This window comes from Musa acuminata, chromosome BXJ3-8 (assembly GCF_036884655.1).
Source record: "Musa acuminata AAA Group cultivar baxijiao chromosome BXJ3-8, Cavendish_Baxijiao_AAA, whole genome shotgun sequence".
Lineage (NCBI taxonomy): Eukaryota > Viridiplantae > Streptophyta > Magnoliopsida > Zingiberales > Musaceae > Musa > Musa acuminata.
The window spans coordinates 40,079,106-40,106,739 of NC_088356.1; the positions used below are offsets into that span (position 1 = coordinate 40,079,106).

The 27,634-nt window shown below is 40.9% G+C and overlaps 2 protein-coding genes across 2 annotated transcripts; one reads left to right on the forward strand and one right to left on the reverse strand.

Annotated features, from left to right (window-relative positions):
* Positions 1-846: 846 nt before the first annotated feature.
* LOC135644523 (aspartic proteinase 36-like) lies at positions 847-6,642 on the reverse strand. The gene is made up of 10 exons (XM_065162169.1): positions 6,173-6,642; positions 5,581-5,710; positions 5,171-5,430; positions 4,369-4,596; positions 3,069-3,231; positions 2,852-2,925; positions 2,642-2,738; positions 2,258-2,324; positions 1,176-1,247; positions 847-1,095 (listed from the first exon to the last, which is right to left on the reverse strand). Exons 1-10 carry the CDS (start codon positions 6,442-6,444, stop codon positions 926-928), a joined length of 1,533 nt encoding a protein of 510 aa, XP_065018241.1. The 5' UTR covers positions 6,445-6,642; the 3' UTR covers positions 847-925.
* A 16,985-nt stretch (positions 6,643-23,627) lies between these two features.
* LOC135644197 (uncharacterized) lies at positions 23,628-24,356 on the forward strand. The gene has a single exon (XM_065161665.1). It carries the CDS (start codon positions 23,628-23,630, stop codon positions 24,354-24,356), a length of 729 nt encoding a protein of 242 aa, XP_065017737.1.
* The last annotated feature ends 3,278 nt before the right edge of the window (positions 24,357-27,634 follow it).

The following is a 27,634-nucleotide window of genomic DNA, read 5'->3' on the forward strand; positions in this document are numbered from 1 at the left end:
CATCCATGAAGCTTATATTTGAGACTATAACTATAATTTAATTTGATTTTTCTATACCAAAAGTATTTCATCATGTTGTAAGTTGAGAGGTTGAGATCTCTATCTCAAAATAACCATATTCTTACTAACTAGCTTAGGAAAACATTTTCATATATTTCCATGACTCAATCTATACCATCATAATTATTGGTCTAATGATTCAAACAATCATGTGCTACATTCAAGAAGAGGGTGATAGCATGAATAAAATGCTTACATGATGCCAAAGACATAAGAAAGATTTGCTTCCTTCATGTGAACCATATCTTCAAAAGCAATGACAATTTTTTGTGGGGTCACACTCTGATTCATGAAAGCAGTGATGAGCCAATTTAGGTCATATTCAACTCTTCTTTATCTCAATCACACTTTTGCAATTATTATATTTTTGCTGACCAAACTCCACCTTTTGTCAAAAGGCATTTGACATCTCAAACATCGACTGCTACAAATGCTTAGCAGCACAATCAGGGAAATTTGAACATGGGCTGCTCTGAACAGCAATGCCTTTGCTTCCCTGTTCTCTAGTTCACATCATGGATTAAAAAGAAAGTACAACAAGAGGTGATCAAGACATCCATTGTGAAGGACCTCCAAGCTAAGTCAAGATCAAAGCTCAATAATTCACTCTCAACAGTTCAGGGTTTAGCTTTTCCATTCATAGATCACAGATGATAATAACAAAGAGCTCACCATGTGAGGCTACAACTTTAAGGTGTAGAATCACATTTATTTACTGTGATGGCATGAACACAGAAGAGACTGATAATTGGCACTCAAATTTTCAAAGACAAGGAGGACCTCTACTTGATGAAAATAAATATTGATTTACTGTATATTCTCATCGCATAAATGAAGAATTGATTTACAATCTATCTGGTGTTTGCTATTGTCTTAAGCTGCATAGAGCGAGAATATACACAAGTACAATTGCAATACTGGTCCATAGCAGATTGGCAAATGCAATTTGTGATGATCCATTGACATCCAGCTGCCCGGCATTCAGGTACTGGTTCTTACCAGACGATGATGCACTGACATTGACAGACAGAGAACCTGAACACAACATAAAGGTTTGAATTATTCTGAAAAGGGATCATGAAGGAAGGCGGGGACTTATAGGTGATCAGACTTACAATCATAATTTGTCCACCCTATGCGCTGATTCGCCAAGTCATAAACAAATATCTTATCCTTTAGAACAAGGTCTGGAAAGAAGAAAGCAATGCTTTGGTTAGATATGGAACATGGATCAGAAATGGTACATGTGGGTGCTAAACACAAGGCAGTAGCAGTACTTTTTCTGCCGGATAAATTTATTCATTATTCCATTTCTATGGTATTTAGCTGTGAATTTTCTGCTGCAAACAATTCCATGTGCAAAATCTCAATGTTCTACATCAAGATATAAAGAGTGGTGACAGTGGATAATCATGCTAGTAAGCCTAAATCTCACAGGTGTCTTCTAATCATGCTTTCTGGTAATATATCTTGAATGGCCTTGCAGAACGATATAGCCATAAACATGAAAAGAATAGCAACCTAGTTATTGTGTGTGCCAGAGGCAGCTGCATCATTAGAATCTGAAATCATGACGAGGATGCACAAAATGTTGGCATTGCAAGTTTTTACCAAACATGGTAGTAGACATAATAAATTTTGGAAGTATTATCTAACATGATCCATTGTTGTTGTTTCAATTGATGAAATTGGAGTAGGTATATAAGCTATTAATTAAATTTACAGATGGATAAATTTTACAATTTATCAGACAATTAATAAATGTGCTGAATATGATGCTGCTAATATTTAATCAAACAATACAAATGATAAGTCTGAGAGAATGATCCAGAGAAATTAAAGCTAGAAGCTTTGATGCCTTTACTATTAGTTCAAATAGGAAAGACTGATATTATTAATGCTCACAATTGCAGAAGTAGATTATTATGTTGTGTATATGCTGATAAAAAATGGCATTACTGTGCACAAGCTATAAGAAGATTAAAGTTTCTATAAACAAAGTGGACATTAAAAATGAATGCGTTATACTCGTGTGCTATCCTAAAACTTCATACTATTCTATAGAACAAGTTTGGCATACATTAGCATTTAGCAATCTGTTCCAGAAAATTCAAAGGAATATAATTGCTAAGGGCAATCATGAATGCAATACTAACAAATACGTATCCCACCCAACTGACATGTTTAGTTTACTAACCTCCTAGGATTGTTATTCCTGAGCCCTGGTTCTTTTGCCAGCCAATACACCATATAATAGAATTATCCTGCACACAGAGTTGATTGTATTCCATCATATATGTTTAATAAAATAATGAGTTTCTGGGACATTATATAAATATTTTTGTCATTGCTATACAGTAGCTCCTCTTATGGACAGAGAATAAGGATTTACCAATTACCAGTATCTAAATGCATATCTTCGTACCAGTACAATATTGTTCATTTTATTAATTTTTATTGTTTAATTCAATTATACCAGAGAGTATAGATCAGTATACCACCTGGTATACTGGTACCTATCCGATTGGTTATAATGGGGCCAATCTTCAAATCCTTTAAAGAGATCTGGAAAGATACTTACAACGGAGCCTTGCTGCAATAGGTAATCCTCAGGCTTTAGTGGCATGGATGCACCACCCGCGAATTTCAATGTAACAGAAGGAAATGATTCATCAACACTGGAAATTTAAAGAAGCATTAGGATGTTAAGAATTTGAAAGCAAAGCACCACAATATTATATAAGTTAAATTGCACAAAAGACAGTATCAAAGTTTGGGGTGTAGGATAAACCTGCTTAAAGTAACGAAACACTCATTTCCCCTGGAAGGAATCGAACGCACAGATGATGAAAGAGAAGAAATTATCTGCAAATTGGAGAACACACAAATATGACATCAACACAAACAAATAAAAGTGTAGTTTACAAAAGAAAGTCTTTCATGCTTTTTCTTATTAATAATTTTTCTACATCATGATTTTTAGGATTAGAAGTGACAAGTTAGCTTACAGCATTAACAAAAGGATCATAAGCCTGTTCAGCAAGGTAAGTCAATGTGGTCCCCGAGTCAATGATGGTTCCTTGTGTGTTTGATGTTGCAAACACTGACGGTTCAATAGATAGTGTTTGCCCGTTGACAGCAATACTCTCCAAATTCAAGTTGTAATGAGACCTGAAATACAAACCAAGGTGGTCAGTATACAATAACAACAACAACCAAAAGTTCTTCAAAATAGCAAGAGAAAAAACATTCAAGTAATTGTGGTTTCAAACATCCCAAGGAAAATACATGTCTGTGAATAAAGAGCACAAAATATATAGCATGAATTGTATGATCTGCATAGAAGGATCAGTTGGAGGACACAGTTTTTACGCAAGAATTTGTGCACCTTTTAACATTCTTGAGTTCTCAAAGAAAAATCAGGAATTTGGACACTTTCCATTTGAACATTCACGGAGTCAATTAATTAAGGTTCATATCGCAACAAACTATGATCTCTCTAATGTCAAAAAGGAAAAAGCAGCAGCTAGCTCAAAACTCTTACTTTGGCTTTTTCCTACCAGAGTTATCAGGACACAGATTACAAGGAAAGACCAATCAACAAAAGAATGTACTTCATGTCATAATTTGAAGCACGGTTCATAAGTTCTCAGAAGCTAAAAAAACTGGCCCACATTCTTCCTCTTTGCTGCTGCAGTACCTCCATATACAGGATTATATTCCACCTCCGTATATTAAAATTTTTCCATCTTCTACAAAGCTCTTGATCTCCAACCTCCTATCCAAAATCTCTTCCACCAATAATTATTATGTTTGTAAAAGTTTCCATATCATGCAGCTAACTCGAAGCAACAAGTTACCATTGTAATCTGGTTTTCTTTTAGTGGCTGCAAATCTGGTTTAATTTCAATTTAATAAATAAAAAACAAACAAATGTTGCAGTATGAGAGATAAAAGTGTTATCCACATTGCACATATTAAAATACTATATAAAATCCCACAGTAGGTTATTTGTAAGCCACTAGTAGGTTGTTTGAAGCTAGATTATATGTTACACATGTGGAACATCTAAGCAAAAAAGTTTCTCGGAAAGGCATAAATATACCCAAGTATAAAAGAAAGGAAATATGCACTGATGGCAAATTGACATTGAAAAGGATGGTATTTCTGAGAAAGGAAGCGTTTCAATAATTACAGGATGCCACATCTGTACAATCCCAATATATTAGTTTTAGTGATCTTGACCAGAATATTGCAGTCATTCGTTTTATTCATTAGCATTAAACTGTCATATCGAAGACCACTTACTGTGAGGGAACAAGTGGGGTATAGACAATACCCGGTTCTACAATCTCTCCAAGAACCAATATGCCTCCACCATTTTCTGACCCCTTCAAGCAATGAGAAAAAACTTTAGGGGCGACACCAATAGAGGATAGCTGCGATATGACAGATAGTTCATGCTGTCCGAAACCAAAAATCCCGTCAACTGCCCTATCTGACTTCATCAAGTCTCCAGATTGTGAGTTGCTACATCTGTTCAAATGGTAATTCACAATCTGTAAGTAAGAAATCAAATTCCTATTTTCAGCTCTAAGTTACATCAGCTCAAACTAAAGGAAGAAAAACATAGTGTTACACTTGTTGGCAAAGAAAGAATAAAGACAAAAACAAATGGCTCTAGATGTAAAGGAGAGAAGGTGACTAATAGATTACTAAAGACAAGAATCATTTATCAATTCAGCAAAGGAGAGAACCTGACTAATAGATTACTAAACACAAGAATCATTTATCAGTAATGAGTCATGTTACCACAAATGAAAGAAGAAGCCATTTATTTTCAGGGATGAGAGTTCCACTATTAACAGAAATTTATATTCTCCTATGATAGAATGATATACATGAATTTTTATGGTGCAGAAATAGAAACCAATTCTTCCTCAATATCAAGGCAAAAAAACCACATAAAGACAATAAAGTGAGGGTTGCAAATCTTTCCCTAGACTAGAAGTTTTCAACATAAAAAAAGAAAAATCTTTTGCACATCAAACAGCTGCAATGATATATAAGATGTCAACCTATGAAAATTGAATCTTGGTAATAAATTTACCCAAAAACAATTGTAGCTGAAGAATTCACAATCTGCTCATTTCCCAAAACTGTATCAAAGTATATAGTATCAGATACATAAAATCCATTGGTGCCACTCCCATCACCATACTGGAATGAGTAACTGCAAGGAGAGCTTGAAGAATCAGAAGTTGAGCACAATGCCTCTCCGGTTTCGAGGGCAGAGGTGCACCGGTCATCGGAGCAACTTATTCGTGACGATGACAATGACTTGTCAGGGTCAAAGAACTCCAGCTGGATCTGCAAACGTGCAATGATAGTTTATGTAACCAATCCTCATTGGAGTTCTGAAAAAGATATGACACCTTAAGATTGATGGCTCAAAGACTTGTCAAGCTGACATGGATTACTCCATGTCATTGATCCATAGAAATTAGAAATAGATCTTACATTCAGCCCACTGGATGTTGGGCACCCATTGCACGGATTGCATGTCACCCACAAGATATCGCTTCCCGTATCAATCTGTACATAAAATTCTTTTGCTGGGTTCCCCAGTTTCACGCGAGTAAAATAAAGCCTGCAATTACATTGTTAGACTCAGGACAGCTTAAATGCACAAAAAAGAAAAGAAAAAGTTTTATATACCACCACCGAAAGAACCCAACAACGTTCTTTATTTTCTTTTTGGTGGAGAAAGCAGAAAAGGAAACCAAGAAGTTTCAGGACAGGAGAGGTGGAACCAAAATAAGTACGTACGGATCATTTATGCCACAGAAACACGTATTTTGCAGATAGATAACAACAGATTTCCCAAAAAAGAGCCAATTTTCCGCTGCACTTGCGTTAGAATACCAAGCTTTGGATCAAATTCCAAGGTTCAGACCATTCTAAAACAGCCACAAAGCGCATACCAAAGGCAACAAGATCGAACTTTGAATCGATTTCAGCCACAAGAATAAAGAATCCGCAAAAAGATTCCTGAAAAGAAGAAAGCGAACAAAAGCAACAAAGTAGAATTTTTCGGAACGAAGAAAGATACCCCACGGTGAAGGGGTTGGCGGATCCCTCGACGGGGAAATCCACCACGCCTGCGGCAGCAGACGCCGGCGAGGAGGATGCGCCAAGCAGGGACCGGCCGTGGCGGGCACGGTCCCGAGCTCTGAGATGCTCCAGTCCGACCCCTCTCGTCGGCAGCGCCCTCTCCAGCCTCAGCTTCGCCGGGAATCCCGCATCCGCCCCGGCCGAGTCGGAGGCGGCGAGCGCGGTCACCGCCCAGGCCGCGATCAGCAGGATCGCCGGCGGTCTCCACATCTCCCTCTCACCCACCTACCCTACTCGCAATTCTTCTCTTTTCAGAATAGCAATCCCTCGAATTCTTACAAACGAAGAGTCGACAAGGAGGAGGAGGAGGAGGAGCAGAAGGAAAGGCAAAGGGAAAGGGATTACGTGACCCGCTGCTCGCATTTATACGCCTCGCTTCCCCTTCTCCACCCTCTCTCCTCTCTCTCTCTCTCTCTCTCTCTCTCTTTACCCCTTGCGGACTCTTTCCTTTTTCTTTCCTTTCGAGCCAATCAATGTCAATGATGGCTGTTATTCGAGCCCCCAAGGATGACTGGGATACCACACGAACGATCCCTGATCTGCCGCCCTCGTTGAAGCTTTTAGAAAACGGTCATTTCTTGTGGGCTGTCCGACCTCCTCACGGGCCCACCAAAGCAGCCGTGTTTGATTAGGGCCTGTTAGCGGGTAAAATTCGAATCCGTAGCAAGATTCGGGTCGGGTTTGGAACCAGGATCCGCATCTGATCTGGTTAAACTATTCCACCCAAATCGGAGACATTTTGTCCTAAATTTCGGATCGGATGTTGGTTATCGGACTCCATCCACATGACTTAGCACTGTACCTCCTGATCTCATTCCTTGTGTCACACAAAGTACTACTACTACTACCTTTAAATTAGACCATGCAATGATGTGTGGGAATGGTGGTGGAGGAGAACTACATGAACTCGAGCAGTTTCTAACCTACCTTTATTACTTTATGGATTTGGTTGATTAATTAATTAGGGTTTGGCCACAGAGAGAGAGAGAGAGAGAGAGAGAGAGAGAGAGGATCCATTTAATAATACACCATAGAATTAGATTAATTATCAATTAAGATGAATGTATTGGATAAGGATTAAGCTCCATTTGTACAAATCTTGAAGTAGAGAGGATCCAAGCCATCATAATCCACAGTTCTATTTCACATACCTTTTTTTCTCAGGACAGCTAAAAGACAAGTCACCAAATAGCTTTCTTGTAGGCTCATCAAATGGTCAGAAACAAAAACAATTGCCAGTCTTTTAGGCCATCCATTATTTTCTCCAGGATTATGTTTTCTTGTGGATTGCAATTTCCTAACTGTTAACCTACTTGATGTTACATGGAACAACACATTGTCAACCCTACGATCTCATTTTGAGTCAAAAGTCATATCTGCTTGCAAGTCATTTAGGAAATGAGCTCAGGATTAGTTCATCAACAAAGCACTGCTTTCTCCAATAACTAAATCCCTCCACTTCAACTTGATTGTGCTGATTTAAATCAGCAAACACAAAGCATATATCTGTATATATATATATGTGCATATACGAAGAAAATGATGAGAAAGGTAACAAAAGGGATGGGGGGAAAGAAAGATCCCAGTGATCACCTGACACTCCATTATTTCATTTTCACTGCATGCAGTTTAGAACTTTTGACTGCATCTCGTGATCCAATGCCTGAGGCAAACATTTGGATATGAGGTTATGAGAAAGGAAAAAAAAAGGTTCCACCAGCTTTTACATGACCACTTTTGGGAGGAGAATTATTTTACACGAAATGATGCAATGGCAGGTGGAAACCCAACTCCAGAATATTTTGTATACCATCTCATTCATCTCTAGAATTCAAGAGACAACCAAAAGAACTGTCAACAGGAGAATACTAATCTAAATGATTGGGTGAGATGTGTTCCACTTTATCTGTGACTATGTCATATATAAAATACAAAGAAAATCTCATGATGCAGAAACATGACCTTTCTTATTTGTTTGAGTAAAAGGCTGTTGTTTTGTGCATGCCAAAAGTTGTATTATAAACTCAAAACCCAATACATTCAGAAGAAAATTATCCTAAAAGCACTTACTTTTGAAGTCCTAAACATTGTGGAAAGCTATGGAGTAGATGTCATTAACGTTTCTCTCATTATTTCTTCTCCTGTTGGTACTTGACACCATGTCTTGAATTGAAACTTCAGAAGGTCATCATTGTTGTCAAATCACATAATTGAGCAATCCAAGGAACAAGAAAGTGGATCTGTTCCACCCAAAAATAATTTGATCTTAGGAGAGGATAAATATGTGTGCACATAATAATGAGTGGTGAGCAAGATGACTTGTGATTTGGGCATGCATTTTTAAGCCAACTTGACTGGGTAAGAGCTGAAAAATTGATGGTTGCTTAAGAGAGATGACCAATTGAATTCTGAAGCCAAGAATTGCTTTCCCATCAGTTCATCCATAACAGGCCAAACAAAGGATTGTTTGTGGTAGGCCACTCCAGCTCATGAAATAGTGAACACTGAGAGAGAAGCGACTGTTTGATTTGTCCTTCATAAAGCTGAAAAACAAACTGCAGGATTCTTTCAATTATGGAGGCTTTTCACTCGTCCTCAGTACAGGATTGGAGTACAGAAACTTAGTCTTATCCTTCCATTCATCAGATTGTTTTTTATCCAAAACTTCTTTTCTTTTTTGAATTATTCAAAAGAGCACTGTTTGTTTTGGTACACTTCAATTCTTTTCAGCTAACCTCTGGTACAGATAGAAATCTGTGTATTCTCTGAAAGGATGCAGAAGAAAGTTGAAACACAAGTTGAAGAAGCTGAATAAAAAGAAAAGAAGATGTCTACATGATCAAAACTAAGCTGATCTAGAAATTATGAAGGGCTGCTATTTCTGATTAATAGGTCATAGTCAACTTGGGACAGCTCAGGGGAAGTTTGACTCAAAGAAAACCTTGTATCTTATGTATCACCAATGTTGAGATGTCAATCTTGTCAACCTCTGTGCTACCAAATTCTTGTTCTTTGCTAATTGTTGATGGTAGCAGTAGCTTGACTTCGAGCTATAAAATGAAAGCTCTCAATATGAATGACATCTAGTTTGCCAAAGCTAATGGATACCTGCATGAACAACCACCATATGAAGAACTCATTGACAGAGGCTTTTTGCATGTAACATGATTTTATATATTCTTTTTATTGCTACAAAAAGGTCTAACTTTTGGTTGAGAATTTTATGAGAAAAAAAAGTTTTTTTTCACGATCTCCTCTCCCTGTTTCATTTTTTGCATCTATCTTCTTTCTTGCAGCCGCAGCTGCTATTGACACAGTTGTAGCCGCAGCCCCTTTCACTGTGCTCATTCCTTTCTCCTTTCTCTCATTCCTTTCTCTCATTTCATTGCGCTCATTCCTTTCTCACTGAAATGTTAATGAGGTAAAGGATGGGAGGTTTGTTTAGAGCCCACAAATTCAAGAGGCATGTTGGTCAAATCTTTGTTGATAGGTTTGCTGTACCGGTTGCTATTCTTCTTTGATTTTTGACTGACTTGAGTTGTGATTGATGGTCTTAGAAATTTATCCTCACGCTTGAGATATATCTCATAGTCAGTTAACTTGTCATAGAGTTCTTCAAAGGACATCGATGAGTCGCGTGCCCGTATTGTTGCTGCCAGTTCCTTATACTCATCCCTGAGGCTGTTAAGTGTGTGGATATGACTTCTTCATCACTAAGATTATGATCTATCATGGCTAAGTTATTGATGATAACTTTTATATATTGTAGATAGTCAGCAATAGTACTTCTCTCTTGTTTTGCTTGCATGAGACTTGATAGGAGATTAAGCAGACGAGTACGCGAATGATTTACCAATGTGATTTGCAATTTGCACTAGCCTTCGACAGTAGTGTCATATGAAGATATGAGTGGGACAAGGGATCCAGTGACTGAAGCTTGAATTACTTGAAGGATGATACGATCTTAACGTAACCATAGTTTGTGGTTTGGATTTTGTACTGGACTAGGTGCTCTTGGGATGTTGAGCATCACTGATAGACAACGGAGAGAGCCGTCGACATAACCTAATAGATCACAGCTAAATAGGAGATTAAAAAATTAAGCACGATGCATAGTTATCATCTTTCGATAACTTGAAGGGAAGAAACACTTAGAAGGGAATAAGAATTACATCGATGAAAATAACATACGTAGAGGGAAAAGTACTGTAATTATAGTTTCCTACGAGATGAGAATAATTAGATGGCTGCAACTAGGTGCGGAAAGCTATACTTCTTCCTTGGAACTATCAGTGTAAGGACAGCAGTGATCAAGAAGAAGTGTCCAGGAGCTACATGTAAGGGAACTCGGTGCCGCATGCTGGTCACATCCACATCAATTCACTTCTCTCTCGGAGGCCCCTCCTCGTCTTTGCTGCTGCTGCTCCACTGTTTGGTGTTGAGAAGAGTTCGCTACGCCAAGCAGTAGATGAGCAGGATGCGGTAGTGAAGACTGCAAGCAGATCTACGGGAGATCTGCAGTTCTGTGAGAAGTTGTAGATTGCAGTTCTGTGAAGGCTGGGCTTCAAGCGACGGTGACAAGGTAGGCGGCGAGCACCTCCTATAGTGCTCCACCGTCGATCTCTGGAGCAGCGATCGGTGGGAGAGGGAAATCTGCAGTGTGGTAGAGGTCAGAGATCTGCAGCAATTCTCTACCGAATGGGAGATGGCTGGGCTGTGTCCGCTTGATGGCCGCCTCCTCTTGCAGGGGCGATGAATTGAGGAGAGGCACTACGGAACTAAAGGAGAAGGCGCTGATGTTTCTACAGCGATAGCAGCGGATCAGTGATGTCCCAGTGGTCGCTCATGAAAGGGACAGCAGCCGGCGGAGAGAGGCAGCCGGATGATGCTATGCAATCAGGCGAGTGGGCCAACGCTGCGCTTGGTGCAGAGTTCTGGATGCAGAGCAGAGCGCCGGAGTTATAGAGGGGTTCTGCACAGGTGATGGGAAGTCGACTCCGGTAAGGGAAGTGGATTGTGATGGTGATCCTTGATGAGTCAGACGAGGTAGCGATGGGATGGTCGAGCGGTTGTGGCTGCGACTCAAGGAGAGGCGGTGGAAAGTGCCGAACGGCAGCGGAAGAAGTCGCCGAGGAAGTGCCGCAGTAGTCTCAGGGAAGAAAGCGACCGCAGCAACGAGATTCATGTTGCCGGAGTTCGTTGCTTCAGATTGATGTTGCTGGAGGTGCGTCGAAGGGATCGTTTGGCTTGCCCAATTGCGAGTGGAGGCTTTTTGATGAGATCGGGCTTCACCAACGATGCTAATGTGGAATGCGTGGCCGCAGCCAGGCAGCAGCCGGAGTCGTGGAGATAGAATAGCCAGAATTGAGGTTTCCTCAATTCGCCAAGAACATTGATCCTGCCTAAGGTTTTTGAGGTTGCAACAGTGGACGAGGAAGAGGAAGGGCCCCAGTATCGCCGGCATGGAGGACGCCCTTCAAGAAGTGGTGGAGGAAGGCATTGCCGATCTCGACACAGCCCTCGACGATGGCAACACACCACGGGGAGAACCGCCAGCGATCGAGCCCCAAGACGTCGTCGAAGAGGTCAAGAACGGGTGGAGAAGGAGAAGGGTTCTCGACATCAGCTGAGGAAGGGGAAGAAAGTTTACTCAAGCCAAAATGGCTCTGATAACATGTTAGTGTTTGATATGGTATTCTCTATTTATATATATAAGAGGAAGAATTTTTCTCGATATTTCCTTATGTAATTAGGAAAATTTCAATAGCTATCACAAAAAATCTTAGCTATTATCACTTAAGACCCATTGCATGTCCTCCTCGAGGGATGAGTCGGGAGTATTTATAGGCTATTCATCTATAGCCTACATGCCTTGCATGGGTCCATCCGAGCTCAATTGTACGTGCCATCCTAACAATACCGAAAAGTCAAATTTCGCATTTCGCATCTTGTTCACGTTAGTCCAAAGCTGATCTTTCCTTAGCTGAGAGTCTTAAAATTATATATATATATATATATATATATATATATATATATATATATATATATATATATATATATATATATATATATATATATATATATATAAAATCATTCGAAACCTATCAAACTGGACCCTTATTTATTTTATTTATGACAACATCCAACTTTGAGTACACGGAGGAGGGGACGGAGGGAGGACGACGACAGTAATAGGTCATTTATTATGGAGTCCAAGTAGCAGCAAGACTCATTTATTGAAGCAGCAGTATCACTCCAAGAGGTCTAGTTAGGTGCCAGGTAAACTCCGATGGCATCAATCATTTTGCCCGCACGTCCAAAGAAGCCAATGATGTTGCCGGCGTCTACAGAGAAAGCGTTTCCGCCATTGGTCCTCTTGCAGAGAATCTCAATTACGTTCCACAGACACCTCGATGCCCACAAGAGACTCGTCCTCTTGCAGAGAAATCTGAACAACGAGACTTTCTGTTATTGAGTTACAATCAATCGATGATGTTAATTAGGAGGAAGATGACGAGGTGGACGAACCTCGTGGAGATTGCCACCGGAGCCACCGAAGTGGTTGGTCTCCGTCAGACCATTACGGGTGAAGGTGATCACGATGGCGTCGATGGCCTCTCCGGCGCGAATCTTGATGTTGTTGATGCGGTAGGCAGCCCCCATGACCCATTCAAAGCCTCCACGCCCCCACCTTGATCTCTCCCGCCGGCACGCATGGACGACACCATCACGTTATATACCACCATGCATCAAAACCTTGCGACACAACTTGCACAGCAGGAAATGGATAAAGCGAAAGAACCATTTGCATGCATATATGGATGAGTGTGTGCACAAGAAGAAGAAGATGATGATGATGACGATGAAGATGCACGCCCTTCCTCTAGGACCTATATTACATGGGTGGGCCCATAACCATCTTCCTCAGATATAACGTTAAACGTGTACCTAAGTAAACGTGAAATTCGTGATCGTTACACCAACAACATAGTGCATGCAAATAAACAATTGGTATGTTCTTTCAGTTGGATTGATACCCAAGAAATTTTTAATAACTTTTTCTAGTAATCAAGAGGGTTATTCTATCATTCATCCTCCTATATTTAATAAGATAAATTATACTTATTAAAAAACATGAATGTAAATTTTTTAACTTTCTATGAATTTTGATTTATGACACATTATCGAGTTTTGTTTTTAAAAATCCTCTAAATTAATAAATGAATGGAATGATCTTGAGAAGAAAATATTTTTTAAATGCTAAACCTATGAATGTTTTATTTTATATTTTAGATAAAAATGAGTTTAATTATATTTCTACTTATGATACATGATATTTGGCATACACTTGAAGTTACTCATGAAGGTATAAATAAAATAAAAAATATATAAAATTAATCTATTAGTACATAATGATGAATTATTTAATATAAAGTTAAGTAAAACCATTAGTGACATGTATATCAATTTTATGGATGTTGTCAATAGTTTAGAAGCTCTAAGTAAAATATACAAATCTTGAATTGATTAATAAGATTTTAAAATCCCTTCCTAAAAGTTGGGATCTATAGGTAACTATAATTTAATAAGTAAAAGACTTGAATAACTTTTCTCTTAAAGAATTCAAAGGATCTTTAATGACCTATGAAATAACTTATAAGGTACATAACAAACAAGAGGAAATCCTTCCAAAAAATAAGAAGGATATTGTACTGAGAACCAAAGAATACCACTCGAGCGAAAGCTCTGAGTGATGATGATGATGACATAACACTCCTTATAAGAAGATTTTAAAAAAATATGAATACTAATAAGACTAATTCTACAAAATAAAAATCTAAGAATAAAAATGAACTTAAAAATGATACAATAATTTATTATGAATGCAAAAATGCTAGGGCACTTAAAAAATGAGTGTCCACAATTGAAAAAGAAATTATCAAAGAAGAAGAAAGTATTCAAAGCAACTTAAAATGAATCAAGTGCATCAGAAGACGAAAAACAAACCAACGAAGACGAAGTGGTAATCTACATATTAATGGCTTTCAACAATGAGGCATGTGACTCACCTGAAATTTTCTTATCTTATGATGAATTATTTAATACAATTCATGATTTATGTGATAAACATAAAATAATTGATAAAAAATATAAATTGCTAAAAAAGGATCATGTATCTCTCTCTAATGAATTTGATAAATTAAAAAATAAGTTTGACAATTACATATTAACATCTTACACTAAATGTGAAGAGTTAGACTCATTTAAAAAGAAAAATATGTTATTACAACAAATATTAGAAAATTTTAAAATTAAAAATAAATCATTAAACATGATTCTTGTTAAGAAAGGTTTTGTACATAAAAAAGGAAAGAATCAGTTTTGTGAGTAGTAACACTCAACAAAAGGCAACAAAATTCATAAAAGGACTCACACTATATGTTCCTCCCAATGTTAAATGTAATTTTTGTGGGAGATTTGGTCACTATACTTATACATGCTCTTTTAAAAAATATAACGCTTATAAATTAGTTTGGGTTACTAAAGAAAGTATAAATGATTTAATGCCAAATGTCAAGAAAGATAGATCTAACCATAAAGGACCTAAAGTTAAATGGGTACCTAAAGCAAACCTTTTTTTTTGTAAGTATATCTTCAAACAAAAGCTAAGAGCAAAATATGGTATTTTGATAGTGGTTGCTCAAGGCATAACCAAAGATCCAACACATTTCTCAAAGCTCACTAGCCAAGACGAAAGATATGTCACATTCAAAGACAAAAAAAAAAAAAAAATATTGATAAAGAAAATATCAGTAATAAATTAAATCTTTTGAATGAAGATGTTCGGTTAGTAGATAGCTTAAAACATAACTTATTAAGCATTAGTCAATTGTGTGATAAAGGATATAAAATTAAATTTAAATCTAATGCTTGCATCATACAGATATCATATAAAGATAAATCTACGATTGCTTTAAGAAGCGATATTATTTATACTATTGATCTTGATGATTTTCATGATGAAACTTATTTTTTGATTTTAAACGATGATGTATGGCTTTGACATAGAGATTAGGTCATACAAGTATAAAATTGATCTTATAAATTACAACTAAAGAACTTGTAAGAGGAATGCCTAAAGATAAATTTGTCAATGATAAAATTTATGATGTGTATCAACTAAAAAAAACACATAAAAAGTAGCTTCAAACCTAAAAATCAAATAAGTATCTCTAGACCATCGTAATTAATTTATATGAATTTATTTGGACTTATTGACATCACAAGTCTGTATTAAATATACTTCTGTGATTATTGATGATTGTAGTAGATATACTTGGACATATTTCTTGGAATATAAAGGTGATTATTTTAAATATTTTATCAAGTTTTACAAATAAGTATAAAATAAAAAAGGTTTTCTGATTTCTTCTATTCTTAGTGATTGTGAATTTAAAAATAATAATTTTAAAAATTATTATTTTTAAATTCAAATGGGTATAACCATAATTTCTCTACTCCAAAAAAATCCACAACAAAATAGAGTTATTGAGAGAAAGAATAGGAATTGTTAAAAATACATTATCGATTTAAAAATTATCAAAAAAAGAACTATATGTCTTAATAAATTTTAGTTAGATTGAATTATTATCAAATATAATATATATTAATATTAATTAATTTGACTCAAACTTATCATTATTTAATTTTCTAACTTAGTATCATATATTTATTCTAGATGAGTGAATTTTTTTTAAAAAAAAGATACGTAGCTGAATATATAATATATTATCTTTAATTCATAATTTAATAAACTTACATCATTGGATTGAATTAATGTTCAATCTTATATATATTACCTGATTAATTTGACTCATCATTAGGTTTTTTATTATAAATCAAGAGACAACTCTTTACTAGCTTCTATCATTCACAAAAGCTTTATGAGTTTTATCTTTGATAATATTCAATAAAGAAATAATTAATTTTTATTTAATTGAAAAAAATAATATTGTAATGATGTATCATGTCTATCATTTTTCGTTCGAACACACATACTCTGTTAGGATCGAGAGCACTAAGAGGGGGGGGTGAATTAGTGCAGCGGAAATCTTTCAGCGATTAAAAACGAAAGCTGCGTTCGTTCGATAAAAATTATTTTGATGCAAAAACCAATTCTAAGATTACTTATGATTAAGTGCAGTTTACGTCTAAACAAAGTTTGCGTCTAAGCGCAGTTTGCGTCTAAATGCAGTTTGCGTCTAAATGCAGATTGCGTCTAAGCTCAGATTGCGTCTAAGCGCAGTTTGCGTCTAAGCGCAGATTGCGTCTAAGCGCAGTTTGCGTCTAAACACAATTTGCGTCTAAGCGCAGTTTACGTCTAAACTCAGATTCGGAAAGATCTGAACTTAGACACTTGTTCGTAAAAGCGCAGAAGGCAGTTTGCAGTTATAAATGGAATCAAAACGTAAACGTAAACTGCAAAGAAACTCGTTCGTAAAAGCGCAGAAGACAGTTTGCAGTTATAAATAGAATCAAAACGTAAATGTAAACTGCAATGTAAAGATCATACGAAAACTCCGATTTAGGTCTGAATGCAGATTCGGAAAGATCAGAACTTAGAAACTTGTTCGTAAAAGCGCAGAGAGCAGTAGCTATGTAGGAGGTTTGCAGTAATGATAAAGTGCTCAAAATAAAAGCAAACCAGAGATTTAGAGTGGTTCGGTCAGTCTTGACCTACTCCACTTTTGGCTTCCTCCACCGACGAGGTCACCGACGTCAACTAGAGGCCTTCCTTCAATAGGCGAAGGCCAACTGCCCTTTTACAGTTTCACTCTTTTTGACGGGCTCAGGAGACAACCCTTACAGAACCTTTCTCTCCTCTCTTTACAACTCAAGACTTGAAGAACAGAAAGAGGAGAACTTTTGGACTTTACACAAATTTGAGCTCTTAGAATCACAGAAAAGATCAAGAATTCGGTGTAGGTCTGTATCTTTTCAGTGCTGAATGGGTGGGGTATTTATAGGCCCCAACCCAGTTCAAATTTGGAGCTCAAAACGATCAAATCCCGAAATTCCGGGATCAGGCGGTTGCACCTCCTGACTGGGGCGGTTGCACCGCCTGGCAGAGCTCGAAGACTGAGCCTCTGGGCAGTGCTACCTCTGTCAGGGGCGGTTGCACCTCTCTGCCAGAGCTCGAAGACCGAGCTCAGGCGGTTGCACCGCCTGACTGGAGAGGTTGCACCGCCTGGCAGAGCTCGAAACTTGAGCTCTGGCGGTGCTACCTCCTGACAGAGGAGGTTGCACCGCCCAGTCTCGCTCGGACACTGAGCCCTGGGCGGTTGCACCTCTTGGCTGGGGCGGTTGCACCGCCCAGTCTCGCTGGGAGACATAGCCTGGGCGGTGCTACCTCCTTGCCTGGGCGGTTGCACCTCCCACAGCAACCTGGGTCCGAATGGGTTGAACCATTCGACCAAATTTGAGTTCTTCAGGGGCCCAATTGCCCCAGGATTAAGCTAATGGGATCACCTCCCATTTCTAACTTAATCAAAGTGCTAACTACGATTATTTCCTAAGACATATTCTGCAGCTTGCTTCGGTGCGTCACTCGCTTCTTCCGGCGAGTTTCCGGCGAACTTCCGTCGATCATCCGATGAACCCTCGGTGATGCTCCTGCAGACTTCCGGCAAACTCCTGGACTGCGACGATCCACTTGGCAAGTTCCGACGAGCTCCTTTGGCAAGCTTCTGGACTTCTCGGATTTGTTCCTGCAGAACCTCCGACGACTGTCCGAACTTCCGTCGAGCTCTCGAACTCCCAACGTGATCATTGTCATGACTCCGGCGCAACTCCTGCTGCATGTCTTACTTTCATCGTAGTTAATCCTGCACACACAAAAACAAAAACTTCGATCGAGACAATTAATCCTAAGCATTTAACCAAGTTGTCCGGCATGTCATTGGTCCCTCGACGCTTCGTCCGATTCTTCGGCGCATCGTCCTTTCCTACGGCCTATTGCCCAATCGGCCAGTTGGCTCCGCAACTCCGATATCCTTGGCACAATACCCGCTCTTCTTGGCCCGATGCCCGAGTCCACAGCCCGAAGCCTTCTGTCGATACGTCGACCGATCCACCGGCCCGACGTCCAATCTTCTGACATGTTCCTCCGGCACAACATGATGTTCCTGCTTTAATTGTCTCATCCTGATTGAAGCACCCTACGTCACTCAAAACGCAGATTAAATCATAAACATATATCAAGTAGTTTCATCATCAAAATACGAGATTCAACAATCTCCCCCTTTTTGATGATGACAACTACTTGATGACGGAGTTAACCTTAACTCCCGGAGTTTAAACAAACTCCCCCTATCAATATGCCATATTGATAGAAACTCTTAGATTCAAAAATCTAAGCAACATGTCATCATAAACGGAGTTAACCTTAACTCCCAGAGTTTAAACAAACTCCCCCTATCAATATGCCATATTGATAGAAACTCTTGGATTCAAAAATCCAAGTAACATGTCATCATAAACTTATGCATAACATGTCATGTCATCAACATACTTCTCCCCCTTTGTCATCAACAAAAAGGAGAAGTACCACAATCAAGTGTTTGTGATATAAGTTTAACTCATTGCATGAAAAACATAATATCTATTGTTATCATCATGCAAGTTTGCTATCATCAAATGGTAAGATATCAACATGTAAAATTACGATTCAAGTTCTTGATATCTTAACATGATATGATATTCATAGCACCTATTCATATGAATGCTGCTTTTGATATCTCATCATAATATGGCATTCATAACATCTATTCATATTCTTCAAATATGGCACTCATAGTATCAATTTATATATTTCTCCCCCTTTGTCATCAACAACAAGGAGAACGGTATAAGCAAATTTTAAATATAAGTGCGATGCCATAAGTTGGTTCATGTCATTTTCCAACAGTGAGTGATAGGATACCAATTATGCAAACATCTCGAGGAAAACATGACATGGAGATAACTTTTATTGCTTCTTCCTTTTTATTTGTTATCTTTTTACTTGAAGGAGGAAAGCCATATGTGAAGTTCAAATCGATAAGATATTAAAGCACACTTCATTTTTGCAAGGATTAAGATATGTAAGTGAGTCAAATCCTTGTATGTAAAAATATCTTCCTTTTATAAGAGGGAATCATCAAATATGTTTCTCGAAAAATATTTTTCACATGATAAGTGCATTTGCTAGATGATTCCATATGTCAAAAATCAATGATGTGAATTAAACTTGATATGACATATGCTTGTTAAGTTCAGAAGAGGATAATGTATCAAGAAAATCCAATTGTTAGGATCAAGAAAATCCGAAAATGAAATTTGACACTTTCATATATTCGGACAAGGTTTTACTAGAGATATTCAATTATAATCATGAAGGTAAAACATGCTTATTATCATGGAAATTTTTGTATTCAAGCACATAATTTCCAACATGTAATCATGGCAAGTAATTGTGTAAAATCATTATGGCAATCAAGTGATTTGATCATTCAATCAAAAAAGTCCGAAAAATAATTTTAACACGTTTAATCATTCGGACATATTTTTGCCATAGTTTTTCAAATATAATCATGAAGATAAGGCATGCTCATCATCATGGTAGTATGATAGCAAGTTTACCATATACAAGCTAGCAAAAATTTTTAACATTTTAAGGCCCGCAAGCTAGCAATTTTGAGATGTTCAAGAAAGCAACTCTTGCTTCTTGAAATATAAGTTTTGCTAGATGTGCAAGTTGACTTTTTGCTTCTTGAGATAGGCAAGATAGCATTCCTTGGTGATGTTCAATATAGCTAAGTTCTACATCATGCAAGCTAGTGAATCTTATAACATTTTAGAACATGCATAATCACCAAAGCATCATAAATTTTAATGATGTGCAAAATTATAAATTTTGCATGATTGCATTTGTGTGTCTTGAGATTTGCAAGATAGCACTTCTTGGTGATGTTCAAGATAGCAATTTCTTCTCTTTTGAGAAGTGCAATTTTTGCTTTCTTCTTGAATTGTGCAAGCTAGCTATCTCCCCTTTTGTCATTGTCAAAAAGAAGGGAAAAACCCTTTACATCAATTTTTAAATCATGACAAAGGTTAGTATCAATCTCATTTGTACATCATTATATTTTCAAATTAAAACATGCACATTTTCAAAACATATAAACTCATTATTATATGCATGATTCCAAATCATCATATTATTTCAATCATTGTTTCACTCATCACTATAGCTTATCATGCATAATATGTAAAACCATCTAACATGATATAAACATTTATTTATTTAATTTTTTTTTTAAGCATTCATGATACACATCATACATTATCATAATAAAAATCATATGCATCATTCCAAATCATAAATATTTCAAATCATCATGGTATTAATTTGTCACATTGCATCCTACCATGCATGATCGAAACTTCTCATTTGCATACATCAAAATAAATTCATGAATATCTCATGCATTCATATCATCACTTGAGGAATATTGAAAAGAAATAATTGGGTGATGAGATAAATATTTCATGAATACAAAGAATTGCATAAAAATCATATCATGAATACAAGGAATACAAGTCACAATCATTCAAGAGAAAAATCATCATTCATTTTCAATTCATTCAATTTGATAAATCAAGATCATGATTTTGATAAAACTCATTTCAAATTTAAATCATCAAAATCATTTTTATGGCTCACAAAATTTATAACATAAATAGATTCATGATTTCATTGATAATATATTTTCCTCCTTTTTAAGTGTTTCATTTTAAGTGGTCGATTTCATGTTAGCATGCCTTTTCATTTATGAAAACATGCATCAATTTTTTTTTTTTAAAGCCACTGTTATTATCATGAAAATCGATAATCCATAAATATCAAGAATCATCATAATTTCAAAAATATATACTCATTAATCATAACTTCAAATTAAACATGATTTCATATACTCAAAATCGAGAAATAACAATGGAAATCAACATGATACACATTATTACTTCTCAACCACATATAGCATGATTTCATAAGGTATTTTTAATCAAAATCATTTTGTTTATCATAAACATGCAATTTTCATGATTATTTTCAAAATTACTAGAATGATAAGCATGATTCCTAATTTTTTGTATTTTCATTATAAAATTATTAAACATGTAATTTTCAAGAAAATAAAAAAGAAAAATGCATTATGAAAAGTGATAGGGTAAAACGCTGACGTGACGTAATACCCCGGATTGGACACGAAACGCCCCCCCCACGTCGGACGCCCAGCGTAGCACGCCGCCCTAGAACGAGCATTAACAACGACGCGACACTCGCCCACACCCACCGTACCCGAACAACCCCCTCGGCTGACCCCTCGGGGCCGGCCGAGGTAGGCGAAGACACCAATTGACACCCCCCATACCCTGCGGCAGCTCGGCCCTCCACGCAACGCCCACGACGACAGACGCCATCAGAGGTACGACCCTGCCCCGGCGAGATGGCACATCAGGTAACATCCAACCCACTTATAAATACCCCCCGGTTCCCAACAGAAAAGGGGGGGCGAAAGAACAGACTCCTCTCCGCCATCACTAACTTGATCATTGGAGGGGTCGGGCCGAGCAACCGCCCCGACCTTCGTGCAGGTACCCGACCCGTTCCCGGACCCGCTCGGCGCCACGGGAATTCCCAGTCAAATTCCTTCCATCAGTCACCACAACGTACCAAGGGGATCCTCACCCGATCCAGTCGTTTGGAGCTCCGAACCAGCCGCGTTGGCCCCCAGGTCACGGCTAAAAGGTTACTTACCGTAACAGATTGGCGCTAGAAGGAGGGCGCTCCAAATGTCAGGCGATCAGCGATCCCACCTCGCCGGATCTTCGACCGCTGAACTCCCCGCTTTGGGGGAGCATCCCCTGCACAACAAAACTCACGACGACCGCCCCGCAGCAGTATCAGAACGCTACTGGCGGCTGTTCAACGACCCAGGCTTGCCACCTGCCGACGGCGCGCCCGCCGACCCGTTGCCGGTAACACCCGAGGCTTTCCACGACCTCGCCCACCAGGTCCGGACCCTGACAAGCATGGTCCAGACCATCATCCCGATCATCTCCCCGCGGACCCCGCCACACGTGCCACAGCAAGAGGCCCCCGCTCAGACTCACGCACAACTTCCCGAGCGCCCCGTCTCACCCCAGAACCCCGCAACGGAAGACACGGCGAGCCGACCTGAGCCTGAGGCTCCGACCGCCGACTCGACTAACGCCCTACGGGCTCAGCTGCGCCTTGTCAGCCAAAGGCTCGACGAGGTACAACAGGAAGTCCGCAAGTCAAAAGGAGAGCTCGGGGCGGACGGACGCCTGGGATCCCCGTTTACCCCCGAGATACAAGATCAGGCGATCCCGCCCCACTTCCGCCTCCCGTCTCTCGATGCGTATGACGGTGCCACCGACCCGGCAGACCACGTGGCCGCTTTCCGCGCCCAGATGGCGCTGTTTGGGACTTCCGACGCCCTGATGTGCAGGGCATTCCCAACGACACTGCGGGGACCGGCCCGTACATGGTACAGCGGTCTGAAGCCTGGAACCGTCACCTCCTTCGACCAGCTCGCCAAGGATTTCGAGTTCAACTTCCTAGCGAACGCCCGACCTAAGCCGTCCATGGCGTTGCTTCTCGGACTCAACCAAAAAGAGGACGAGCCCCTCTCCCATTTTGTGAGCCGATTCGCAACCCAGATCCGCGGATTGTCGGATGCTCACCCTTCTTTCTTGATGCAGGCGTTCATGACAGGCCTGCGACCGTCCAGGTTCTTCTGGTCGCTCGTGGAGCGACCCCCCGTCACAGTCCCCGAGATGCTCCAGCGAGCCAGCCAGTTCGTCGCCGCGGAGACCTGGATGGCTGGAAGGCGGGAAGAACACAAAAAGGTCAAGTCAGAACCGCCCCGGCAGCAACAACCCGCCGTCTCCCGGCGAAAATTGGACCGACCCGACCCGAGGGCCCCCCTTCCCACCTTGAATGCATCCCGGACCGAAATATTCCTACATGAGAAGGGAAAGGGGCTGCTCAAGGACCCTCGTCCGATGAGGAACCCCCGGGAACTCGTAGACCGCTCAAGATATTGCCGGTTCCATCGACAGCACGGGCACGACACCGAGCAATGCTATGAGCTGAAGAAGCAAATCGAGGAACTTATTCTCACAGAGGTAAACTCTAACGACTGCTACTTAAAGGCGATGCCTCACCGGGATCAAGGCCCTTCCGCCTCCCGAGGGTGGGCAACAGCTCACCAGCGCACGCGCATGGCCGTCGCGTCGCATCGGAAGACACCCAACGACGCTCTGCCTTAATGAGGCCTCGACGTGGCAACCCCGTGGAAGCGGCAAAAGCCGGACGCCTCGACTCCAACGCCCGAAGACGTGCGGCCAGCTCCCCCTTTCGGAGAATAAAGTCAAAGTGCGGTAACTTTTCGACCCCCGCTGCCGCCAAAATCAAAATCAGAGCCCTCGGCCCCCGACTCTACGCCTTCCCGAGATCGCTCTTGCACGGTCACCCCACCTGCATGGTGCTCCTCGGCCCCCGGCTCTACGCCTTCCCGAGATCGCTCTTGCACGGTCACCCCGCCTGCATGGCGCTCCTCGGCCCCCCGGCTCTACGCCTTCCCGAGATCGCTCTTGCACGGTCACCCCGCTTGCATGGCGCTCCTCGGCCCCCGGCTCTACGCCTTCCCGAGATCGCTCTTGCACGGTCACCCCGCCTGCATGGCGCTCCTCGGCCCCCGGCTCTACGCCTTCCCGAGATCGCTCTTGCACGGTCACCTCGCCTGCATGGCGCTCCTCGGCCCCCGGCTCTACGCCTGCCCGAGATCGCCTCTGCACGGTCACCCCGCCTGCATGGTGCTCCTCGGCTCTCGCTTCCATCACCTCCTGAGACCGCACCCGAGCATTCATCCCGCCTGCACCACGCCCCTCGGTCCTCATCGGCCCCATTACCCTCAACTCCAGCCCTGCTCGGCCTCCCGTTCAAACGGCGTGTCTCGACCTGGCGCCGCTCGGGCCTGCCTAAGGGACGCACTTGAAGCAGGAAGCCATGCGCCGAACTTCCCACATGCCGAACTGACGCATGGCTCCTCTCGGGGGGGGGGCATATGATAGGGTAAAACGCTGACGTGACGTAATACCCCAGATTAGACACGAAACCCCCCCCCCCCACATCGGACGCCCAGCGCAGCACGCCGCCCTAGAACAAGCATTAACAACGACGCGACACTCGCCCACACCCACCGTACCCAAACAACCCCCTCGGCTGACCCCTCGGGGCCGGCCGAGGCAGGCGAAGACACCGATTGACACCCCCCATACCCTACGGCAGCTCGGCCCTCCACGCAACGCCCACGACGACAGACACCATCAGAGGTACGACCCTGCCCCGGCGAGATGGCACATCAGGTAACATCCAACCCACTTATAAATACCCCTCGGTTCCTAACAGAAAAGGGGGGGCGAAAGAACAGACTCCTCTCTGCCATCACTAACTTGATCATCGGAGGGGTCGGGCCGAGCAACCGCCCCGACCTTCGTGCAGGTACCCGACCCGTTCCCGGACCCGCTCGGCGCCACGGGAATTCCCAGTCAAATTCCTTCCATCAGCCACCACAACGTACCAAGGGGATCCTCACCCGATCCAGTCGTTTGGAGCTCCGAACTAGCCGCGTTGGTCCCCAGGTCACGGCTAAAAGGTTACTTACCGTAACAAAAAGCATTATGTAATTTCAAAGTAAATTAAAGGCATTTTGATTACCTCAGCGTCGAAAGGCGTAAAGGCATAGTTTGCCACCTCGCTTTTGTTGATTTTCTCCTCGTCTTCGGAGGAGCTCGATTCATCCCAATTTTTGTTCTTCTTCTTGCGTTCAAAGCAAGTAGTTCCGTTCTTTTTACTTTTTAATTTTTGTTTCATTTGTTGTTTAAGTTCACCATCACTTGAGCTTATGCTCGAGTGGTCTTCAAATGTTCTATGTCCCAAATCCTTCCTGTTCTTTGGAAGGTGGTTCTCAAGTTCTTCATGTGCATTGCACGTCATTTCATATGTGATCAATGAACCAATTAGTTCTTCAAGTGGAAAAATATTTAAATCTTTTGTTTCTTGTAAAGCCGTTACTTTTGAATCCCACTTCTTAGAAAGAGAATGCAAAATCTTGTTCACAAGTTCAGAATTCGAAAAACATTTGCCAAGAGCTCTTAAACTATTGACGACATCCGTGAAACGGGTGTACATGTCGCCTATAGTCTCGCTTGGTTGCATTCGAAAAAGCTGAAAATCATGCAGTAAAATATTAACTTTCGAGTCTTTGACTCTACTAGTTCCCTCGTGTGTGATTTCAAGTGTTCGCCAAATGTCAAAAGCCGTTTCGCACGTAGAAATCCGATTGAACTCATTTTTGTCTAAAGCGCAAAATAAGGCATTCATAACCTTTGCGTTTAAAGAAAAATACTTCTTCTCCAAATTCGACCATTCATTCATCGGTTTAGAGGGAAGTTGAAAATCATTTTCAACGATATTCCATAAATCCAAATTCATAGAAATCAGAAAGATCCTCATTCGGGTCTTCCAATAGGTGTAGTCCAATCCGTTAAACAATGGTGGACGAAAAACCGAAAAGCCCTCTTGAAAGCCATGAAGAGCCATTTCTCTCGGGTGTAAGTCTGAAATGAGAAATACCGGGCTCTGATACCAATTGTTAGGATCGAGAGCACTAAGAGGGGGGGGGGGGGGGGGGGGGGGGGGTGAATTAGTGCAACGGAAATCTTTCAGCGATTAAAAACGAAAGCTGCGTTCGTTCGATAAAAACTATTTTGATGCAAAAGCCGATTCTAAGATTACTTATGATTAAGTACAGTTTACGTCTAAACACAGTTTGCGTCTAAGCGCAGTTTGCGTCTAAATGCAGTTTGCGTCTAAATGCAGATTGCGTCTAAGCTCAGATTGTGTCTAAGCGCAGTTTGCGTCTAAGCGCAAATTGCGTCTAAGCGCAGTTTGCGTCTAAACACAGTTTGCGTCTAAGCGCAGTTTACGTCTAAACTCAGATTCGGAAAGATCTGAACTTAGACACTTGTTCGTAAAAGCGCAGAAGGCAGTTTGCAGTTATAAATGGAATCAAAACGTAAACGTAAACTGCAAAGAAACTCGTTCGTAAAAGCAAAGAAGACAGTTTGCGGTTATAAATAGAATCAAAATTTAAATGTAAACTGTAATGTAAAGATCGTACGAAAACACCGATTTACGTCTGAATGCAGATTCGGAAAGATCAGAACTTAGAAACTTGTTCGTAAAAGCGCAGAGAGCAGTAGCTATGTAGGAGGTTTGCAGTAATGATAAAGTGCTCAAAATAAAAGCAAACCAGAGATTTAGAGTGGTTCGGTCAGTCTTGACCTACTCCACTTTTGGCTTCCTCCACCGACGAGGTCACCGACGTCAACTAGAGGCCTTCCTTCAATAGGCGAAGGCCAACTGCCCTTTTCCAGTTTCACTCCTTTTGACGGGCTCAGGAGACAACCCTTACAGAACCATTCTCTCCTCTCTTTACAACTCAAGACTTGAAGAACAGAAAGAGGAGAACTTTTGAACTTTACACAAATTTGAGCTCTTAGAATCACAGAAAAGATCAAGAATTCGGTGTAGGTCTGTATCTTTTCAGTGCTGAATGGGTGGGTTATTTATAGGCCCCAACCCAGTTCAAATTTGGAGCTCAAAATGATTAAATCCCGGAATTCCGGGATCAGGCGGTTGCACCTCCTGACTAGGGCGGTTGCACCGCCTGGCAGAGCTCGAAGACTGAGCCTCTGGGCGGTGCTACCTCTGTCAGGGGCGGTTGCACCTCTCTGCCAGAGCTCGAAGACCGAGCTCAAGCGGTTGCACCGCCTGACTGGAGAGGTTGCACCGCCTGGCAAAGCTCGAAACTTGAGCTCTAGCGGTGCTACCTCCTGACAGAGGAGGTTGCACCGCCCAGTCTCGCTCGGAGATTGAGCCCTGGGCGGTTGCACCTCTTGGCTGGGGCGGTTGCACCGCCCAGTCTCGCTGGGAGACATAGCCTGGGCGGTGCTACCTCCTTGCCTGGGCGGTTGCACCTCCCACAGCAACCTGGGTCCGAATGGGTTGAACCATTCGACCCAATTTGAGTTCTTCAGGGGCCCAATTGCCCCAGGATTAAGCTAATGGGATCACCTCCCATTTCTAACTTAATAAAAGTGCTAACTACGATTATTTCCTAAGACATATTCTGCAGCTTGCTTCGGTGCGTCACTCGCTTCTTCCGGCGAGTTTCCAGCGAACTTTCATCGATCATCCGATGAACCCTCG

Bases quoted from the DNA above. Each gene is read 5' to 3' on its own strand.
- LOC135644523 (XM_065162169.1), bottom strand. From the start codon at position 6,444: ATGTGGAGACCGCCGGCGATCCTGCTGATCGCGGCCTGGGCGGTGACC. The intron at 2,739-2,851 runs GTTTATCCTACA...TTAAATTTCCAG, and splicing joins TGTTTCGTTACTTTAAGCAG to TGTTGATGAATCATTTCCTT. The intron at 1,096-1,175 runs GTAAGTCTGATC...TGTTGTGTTCAG, and splicing joins AGGGTGGACAAATTATGATT to GTTCTCTGTCTGTCAATGTC.
- LOC135644197 (XM_065161665.1), top strand. From the start codon at position 23,628: ATGAGGCCTCGACGTGGCAACCCCGTGGAAGCGGCAAAAGCCGGACGC.